Genomic DNA, 7,500 nt, shown 5'->3' on the forward strand with positions numbered 1-7,500 from the left:
GAATACCATTCTTCTCTGCTTACATTTTCTTGCCTTAGTTTTTCCGGCTTGCTTAGGCGTCTCCACAAACGGACCAATATAACAGCTGGACAACATCGATTTCACATTAACCCATTTGTGGATCTAGAATAAACAAAAATCTTTTATTCATAAAAAATTTATGAAGATTAACAAACAGACAGACAGACAACAAACAGACAGACAAACAACAGACACACACACACACACACACAGACAGACACAGACAGACAGACACACAGATGGACAGACACAGACAGACAGACAGACACAGACGAACAGACAGGTAGATCCACAGACAGATGAACAGACAGACAGATGGACAGACTAACAGACACAGACGGACTGAGCGACAGACAGACAGACAGACAGACAGACAACAGATAGACAAACAAACAGACAGACAGACAAACACATAGACAGACAGACAGACAGACAGACAGACACACATATAAACAAAAAAACTCACGATAAAAAATGTAAACAACAAACTGATTAATTAAGCAGTAAGATGTCATGAATGTACATTGTGACATACTTCATTAAACAATTGTGTTGCGTCTTTCCCTGCACCTCTCATGATCTCATCCACACCACCAGGATGAAACTCCAAATAAGGCTTAATGTTGTACACCTCTCCTATTATTAGAAACCGCCCATTAAGACATCTATCCAATGAGTCCATATAAGAATGTCAATGTAGATACAATGTCTGATGGTCTGTCGTTGTAGCTGTCAATCTGTCTGTCAGTTTGTATGTATGTATGTATGTATGTACGTCAATTTGTCTGTCGCTGTGTCTGTCTGTTTGCCTCTCAATTTGCCTGTTATTGCATTTGTCAATCTGTCTGTCTGTTTGTTTGTCTGTCAATCTGTCTGTCTGTCTGTCTGTCATTGTGTCTGTCAATCATCTGTACGTACGTTTGTCTGTCTGTTTGTCTGTCTCTCAATTTGTCTGTCGTTGTATCTGTCAATCTGTCTGCCAGTTTGTCTGTTTGCATGTATGCATGTATGTCAATTTGTCTGTCACTGTGTCTGTCTGTTTGTTTGTCTCTCAATTTGCCTGTTATTGCATCTGTCAATCTGTCTGTTTGTTTGTCAATCTGTCTGTCATTTCTCTGTACGTTTGTTTGTCTGTCTGTCTGTCTCTCAATTTGTCTGTCATTGTGCCTGTCAATCTGTCTGTCTGTCATCGTGTCTGTCAATCATCTGTACGTTTGTCTGTCTATTTGTCTGTCTCTCAATTTGTCTGTCGTTGTATCTGTCAATCTGTCTGCCAGTTTGTATGTATGTATGTCAATTTGTCTGTCGCTGTGTCTGTCTGTTTGCCTCTCAATTTGCCTGTTATTGCATCCGTCAATCTGTCTGTCTGTTTGTTTGTCTGTCAATCTGTCTGTCTGTTTGTCTGTCATTGTGTCTGTCAATCATCTGTACGTATGTTTGTCTGTCTGTTTGTCTGTCTCTCAATTTGTCTGTCGTTGTATCTGTCAATATGTCTGTCGTTGTATCTGTCAATCTGTCTGTCGTTGTATCTGTCAATCTGTCTGTCGTTGTATCTGTCAATCTGTCTGCCAGTTTGTCTGTTTGCCTGTATGTCAATTTGTCGTCATTGTGTCTGTCTGTTTGTTTGTCTCTCAATTTGCCTGTTATTGCATCTGTCAATCCGTCTGTCTATTTGTCTGTCTCTCAATTTGTCTGTCATTGTGCCTGTCAATCTGTCTGTCTGTCATTGTGTCTGTCAATCATCTGTATGTTTGTTTGTCTGTCTGTTTGTCTGTCTCTCAATTTGTCTGTCATTGTATCTGTCAATCTGTCTACCAGTTTGTCTGTTTGCCTGTATGTGTGTTTGTCAATTTGTCTGTCATTGTGCCTGTCAATCTGTCTGTCTGTCATTGTGTCTGTCAATCATCTGTATGTTTGTTTGTCTGTCTGTTTGTCTGTCTCTCAATTTGTCTGTCATTGTATCTGTCAATCTATCTACCAGTTTGTCTGTTTGCCTGTATGTGTGTTTGTCAATTTGTCTGTCATTGTGTTTGTCTGTTTGTTTGTCTCTCAATTTGCCTGTTATTGCATCTGTCAATCTGTCTGTCTGTTTGTCTGTCTCTCAATCTGTCTGTCATTGTGGCTGTCAATCTGTCTGTCTGTCATTGTATCTGTCAATCATCTGAACGTTTGTTTGTTTGTTTGTTTGTTTGTTTGTCTGTCTCTCAATTTGTCTGTCGTATCTGTCAATCTGTCTGCCAGTTTGTCTGTTTGCCTGTATGTATGTATGTATGTATGTATGTATGTATGTATGTCAATTTGTCTGTCATTGTGTCTGTCTGTCTGTTTGCTGCCTCTCAATTTGTCTGTTATTGCATCTGTCAATCTGTCTGGCTGTCTGTCATTGTGTCTGTCTGTTTGTCTGTCACTGTGTCTGTCAATCATTCTCTGTACATTTGTCTGTCTGTTTGTCTGTCTCTCAACATCATATTATGTCTGTCATTGTGTCTGTCAATCTGTCTGTCTGTTTGTCTGTCTGTCAATATGTCTGTCTGCTTGTCTGTTTGTCTGTCTGTCTGTCATTTCTCTATACGTTTGTCTGTCTCTCAATTAGTCTGTCACTGTGTCTGTCAATCTGTCTGTCTGTCTGTCTGTCATTGTGTCTGTCAATCATTCTCTGTATGTTTGCCTGTCTGTTTGTCTGCTCTCAATATGTCTGTCATTGTGTCTGTCAATCTGTCTGTCTGTCATTGTGTCAATCATTTCTTTGTACATTTGTCTGTCTGTCTGTTTGTCTGTCATTGTATCTGTCAGTCTGTTTGCCAGTCTGTCTGTCTGTCATTGTGTCTGTCTACCTCCCTGTCAATATGTCCATCTGTCTGTCACAGTGTGTGTCAATCTGTCTGTCTGTTTGTCTGTCAATCATTTCTCTGTCTGTTTGTCTGTCTGTCTCTCCATTTGTCTGTCACTGTGTCTGTCAATCTGTCTGTGTGTGTCTGTCATTGTGTCTGTCAATCATTTCTCTGTCTGTTTGTCAGTCTGTTTGTCTGCTCTCAATATGTTTGTCATTGTGTCTGTCAATCTGTCTGTCTGTCATTGTGTCTGTCAATCATTTCTTTGTACATCTGTCTGTCTGTTTGTCTGTCATTGCATCTGTCAGTCTGTTTGCCAGTCTGTCTATCTGTCTGTCATTGTGTCTGTCTACCTGCCTGTCAATATGTCCATCTGTCTGTCACAGTGTGTGTCAATCTGTCCATCTGTCTGTCACAGTGTGTGTCAATCTGTCCGTCTGTTTGTCTGTCAATCATTTCTCTATCTGTTTGTCTGTCTGTTTGTCTGTCTCTCCATTTGTCTGTCACAGTGTGTGTCAATCTGTCTGTCTGTCAATACGTTTGTCTGCTCAGCCTGTCTACCCACCAATCTCTCCGTCCTACCTGGCCACACACATCCCTCAACAAACTCACTAATTAAAAACAATCTACAAAAATCAATGACGTCACGACTGCCACACTGACGTCACCTCTCACTGCAATCCACGGATCATCTTCCGTGGCATGTTTCCTCAGGTCATCTTCAGTCACAGCACCGAATATCCCTCGCCCGCCAACTCCAGTCAGATCCTTATTTCTGTCGTTTGACAGTCTCACCCAGTCCATCAGACTGTGTCCCGGCTTTAGAGCCACTTTGGTTCGACCGCTGCCGGTCGCGTTGCCGCCTGTGTTAACTGTCGGAGGAGCGAGAGACATGGTGGCGACTGGAGCGTCGTTGAGAAGAGTTAGAGGGGACGAATGATGTGGAGTGTGTTGATATGACGATGAGTGATGGATTGAGTCGGGAATGGAGCGTGGAGAACTTTTGAGTCTAGTGTCGAGTCCTGTTGACGGGCCCCTTGTTGGTATTTTGGCGCGTGTGTCGTACGGTACGTCTCGTGCGTTGAGGCCGTATAACGACGAATGAATGAATAAAAGAAACGGCTTGAATGGTGTGTATGACACGGACTGAGTAGCGCACTAGGGCAGACGTGTAGTCCCGCCTTTTTATGTAGTTTGTCGCGCGCGTTAATCAAATTAATTAAATAGACTACTGCTACTGTACTAATAACAGTTTTTGAAATTTTAGGTTTTGTTTTGCTAAAAGAGCTGCGTACTTGGCTTACTTTGTTACAAAACTAGAGAAACTGAGCGTGACAAATACGTTTAACGCGCGCTAAACAACAGTAAGTACATACATTATTTAAATTTAAATTTAATTTTTAACGATTAACTATTTAATAAATTTAATGTTTTAAGTTACTATTTAACATTTGACATTAACATTTATTGATTAACTAGAATTTTTAAACTACAGCTTACGTCACGCTAGCGCGCGTTATCTCACACCATGTCTCACGTTGAAGGAGAAGCTTCCGAATCAGAAGAAGAAATATACACAGGCTCATCATTACCATCAACTATCAATACCAAAGAATCTTCACTTCGCGTCCCTTTACTGACACCAACGGCAGAAGTAGTTGAAGGCGAAGCAACAGAATCAGAAGATGAAGATGCAGCAGAGGAACAACATTCAACAATTATTGATAATATACAACCTGCTGTGAAGAGTACAAGAAGACCGGAATATGACACGTGAGAGGTTTTGTGCGAAGTCGATTTTTTATTTAATTTTTTGTTGTTTATTTGTAGGCCTTTACACAGGAAACTGCGTAAGACTAGTTTGACTAAAATGTAGATGTTTTGTGTGGGTGTTTGTTTCTATGTCTGTCTGTCTGTCTGTCTGTCTGTCTGTCTGTCTGTCTACCTGTGTGTGTGTGTGTGTGTGTGTGTGTGTGTGTGTGTGTGTGTGTGTGTGTGTGTGTGTGTGTGTGTGTCTGTCTGTCTGTCTGTCTGTCTGTGTGTGTGTGTGTCTGTCTGTCTGTCTGTCTGTCTGTCTGTCTGTCTGTCTGTCTGTCTAGCTACCTGTGTGTGTCTATCTCTCTGTCTACTTGTCTACCTACCTGTCTGTCTGTCTACTTGTCTATCTACCTGTCTGTCTGTCTACTTGTCTATCTACCTGTGTGCCTGTCTATCTGTCCATCTGTGTGTCTGTCTATCTGTCTATCTACCTGTGTGTCTGTCTACTTGTCTATCTACCTGTGTGTCTATCTATCTGTGTGTCTGTCTACCTGTCTACCTATCTGTCTACTTGTCTATCTACCTGTGTGTCTGTCTGTCTGTCTATCTGTGTGTCTGTCTACCTGTTTGTCTATCTGTCTACTTGTCTATCTACCTGTGTGTCTGTCTGTCTGTCTATCTGTCTGCACTACCTGAGTGTCTGTCTGTCTATCTGTCCATCCATCCATCCACGTGTCTGCATGCTCATCTGTCTATCAATCCGCTCTCAACATACATCTACAATCCCACAGGTGAGAAGAACATCTATTTACATCGTGCCGTCCACCAGCTGGTAACCAAAAGCTACAAAACGTCCAATCAAGGTCTCGCTGTGTGCGCAGAACATCTCAGTAAACTGCAGGGAATCGGGCAGGAAACGTTGGACATTCTTGGCGAAACAAACGAAGATCTCGATAAACTGAAAGAGACAATGGACACGGTGACGTCACGCAACATACTTCCTGTCTTCAAGAAGCCACTCCCACGCACGACCTCACAGACTGAACCGACAACCGAAACCATCGGTCACTAATTATCACAATTTATATCAACTCTGAAATTAATGTTTATAAAAATTAAACACAAAATCGAATGAGTTCTGATTCTGATTGTACAATGTTCTACGTGTCGTTGATTTCTACGTGAATGTCGTACTGCTGGTCGAGACCCAAATAACAGTCGCTCATCACGTATAGTGTGTACACCTTCCTGCCTGGTGTGTCGGGTGTGTAGAATGAAAGATTGGCTGTTGCCTGGCGTCTCACGAAGCCAACACGTTTGAGAACGACGAGTTCTTGTTCTTCGATGTCGCCGATGATGAGCCACCAACCTTCATCTTTCATCTTGGGAAAACGAGGTGCAAAGCAATGTGGCTGTGACAAACAAACATCATTTGAGTAATACAATATGTAGTTGACAGTCACGTGATCCCACATTATCTCACAATGTCACGTGATCTTATAGACATGTCACGTGGCCTAATTTTTGTCATGTGATCTTACATTGTCACGTGATCTGGCCTCACTTTGTCACGTGATCTCACATAGTCTGCTTTGTCACGTGATCAGGATAATCACAATTTAAATCAAAATGAAATCTGGTCACATGACGTTAGGTAATTAGTCATGTGACCAGGTCATTGAGTGTTGAATCTAATCTAATTTGTGGTATTGAAATGGCTTAAAGAGTAGTCACGTGACTGAACTAACCAATTACCAATAAATAAAAAATAAACAATTAGTAAATTAATAAATAGTAATTATCAAATTTAATAAATAATAAATAATTAATTAATAATATTAATAAATAATTAAATGCATAATAAAATAAAACTTAAAAATAATTAATAAAATAATAAATCGTAAAATAAGAAATAATTTAAAATAGCAAAATTTAATTTTAACATTAATTATTTAATTACTAAAATTTTACTAAAATTAATTAATTAATTAATAATAAAAAGAAATAATAAAAATCAAAATAATTACAAACAGTACAGCACACACTTACCTTGTCTGATTGATTCAAACGACGTAGATCGACTCGTAAAACAATCTCTGAATCAACACACAAGGGGATCCAGTCTCTAACTGGTCCCTTCACATCATGTGTGACATCAACCACAATATTGTTCACTTTCGATGATCGTTCAACGCCTTCACTGGATGATGAAGAATTTGATGTTCGAAGACAAAGTGAGACCGACAACTGAGGAAGTCCAGACAAAACGCTAACAATCTAATAAGAAAGACAGACATAAAATCAGTGACGCGGACGGCAGCACGTGGTGTTTAGTTGTTTAGTCAAATGCTAGTGTTTGATATGAAGCAACAAAAGGGAAACAACAGTGAGACATGGGGAGAGAGAGAGAGGGAGGGAGGGAAGAGGAGGGAGGGAGGGAAGAGGAGGGAGGGAGGGAAGAGGAGGGAGGGAGGGAGGAGGGAGGAGGGAGGGAGGGAGGGGAGGAGGAGGGAGGGAGGGGAGGAGGAGGGAGGGAGAGGAGGAGGATGGAGGGAGGGGACGAGGAGGGAGGGAGGGGAGGAGGAGGGAGGGAGGGGAGGAGGAGGGAGGGAGGGGAGGAGGAGGGAGGGAGGGGAGGAGGAGGGAGGGAGGGGAGGAGGAGGGAGGGAGGAGGGGAGGGAGGGAGGTAGAGAGGGAGGGAGGGAGGGAGAAGGACAGTAACAAGAGCTATGAAATGTTGACGTAATAAAGAGATTTGAAAAGATTGTTTTGCAGTTGAATTTGTGTGTTTTGTAGTGAGTTGTCTCAGATGTTGACAATTTACTGTACGTAAAAAGATTCAAACAGACAGACAGACAGACAGACAAATGGACAGGCAGACAGACAGACA

At 41.5% G+C, this 7,500-nt stretch overlaps 3 protein-coding genes across 4 annotated transcripts in view; 1 reads left to right on the plus strand and 2 right to left on the minus strand.

Annotated features, from left to right (window-relative positions):
* Window positions 1–3,845, minus strand: part of LOC134186969 (cytochrome b5 reductase 4-like) — a 15,788-nt gene extending 11,943 nt beyond the window's left edge. Inside the window, exons 1-3 of the mRNA XM_062655074.1 lie at window positions 3,521–3,845; window positions 557–657; window positions 24–123 (exon numbers count right to left, since the gene is read on the minus strand). Coding sequence (XP_062511058.1) covers window positions 24–123; window positions 557–657; window positions 3,521–3,746 — 427 coding nt within the window. The 5' untranslated portion in view covers window positions 3,747–3,845. The remainder of the gene's footprint in view (window positions 1–23; window positions 124–556; window positions 658–3,520) is intronic.
* A 309-nt stretch (window positions 3,846–4,154) lies between these two features.
* Window positions 4,155–5,760, plus strand: LOC134186972 (uncharacterized). Of its 2 annotated transcripts, XR_009971031.1 has the most exons (4): window positions 4,155–4,216; window positions 4,397–4,625; window positions 4,683–4,702; window positions 5,402–5,760. XR_009971031.1 is itself a non-coding variant. In XM_062655078.1 (3 exons), exons 1-3 carry the CDS (start codon window positions 4,381–4,383, stop codon window positions 5,680–5,682), a joined length of 546 nt encoding a protein of 181 aa, XP_062511062.1. In that variant the 5' UTR covers window positions 4,367–4,380; the 3' UTR covers window positions 5,683–5,760. The 2 variants fall into 2 exon arrangements, 1 of the variants encoding a protein (XP_062511062.1); XM_062655078.1 differs by lacking the exon at window positions 4,155–4,216 and having other exon boundaries at window positions 4,367–4,625.
* The window catches only part of LOC134186970 (activating signal cointegrator 1 complex subunit 3-like), a 31,800-nt gene continuing 30,046 nt past the window's right edge, over window positions 5,747–7,500 (minus strand). The window contains exons 28-29 of the mRNA XM_062655075.1: window positions 6,660–6,887; window positions 5,747–6,022 (exon numbers count right to left, since the gene is read on the minus strand). Of these exons, the coding sequence (XP_062511059.1) occupies window positions 5,771–6,022; window positions 6,660–6,887 (480 nt within the window). The 3' untranslated portion in view covers window positions 5,747–5,770. The remainder of the gene's footprint in view (window positions 6,023–6,659; window positions 6,888–7,500) is intronic.

Source organism: Corticium candelabrum, chromosome 11, assembly GCF_963422355.1.
Source record: "Corticium candelabrum chromosome 11, ooCorCand1.1, whole genome shotgun sequence".
Classification (NCBI taxonomy): domain Eukaryota; kingdom Metazoa; phylum Porifera; class Homoscleromorpha; order Homosclerophorida; family Plakinidae; genus Corticium; species Corticium candelabrum.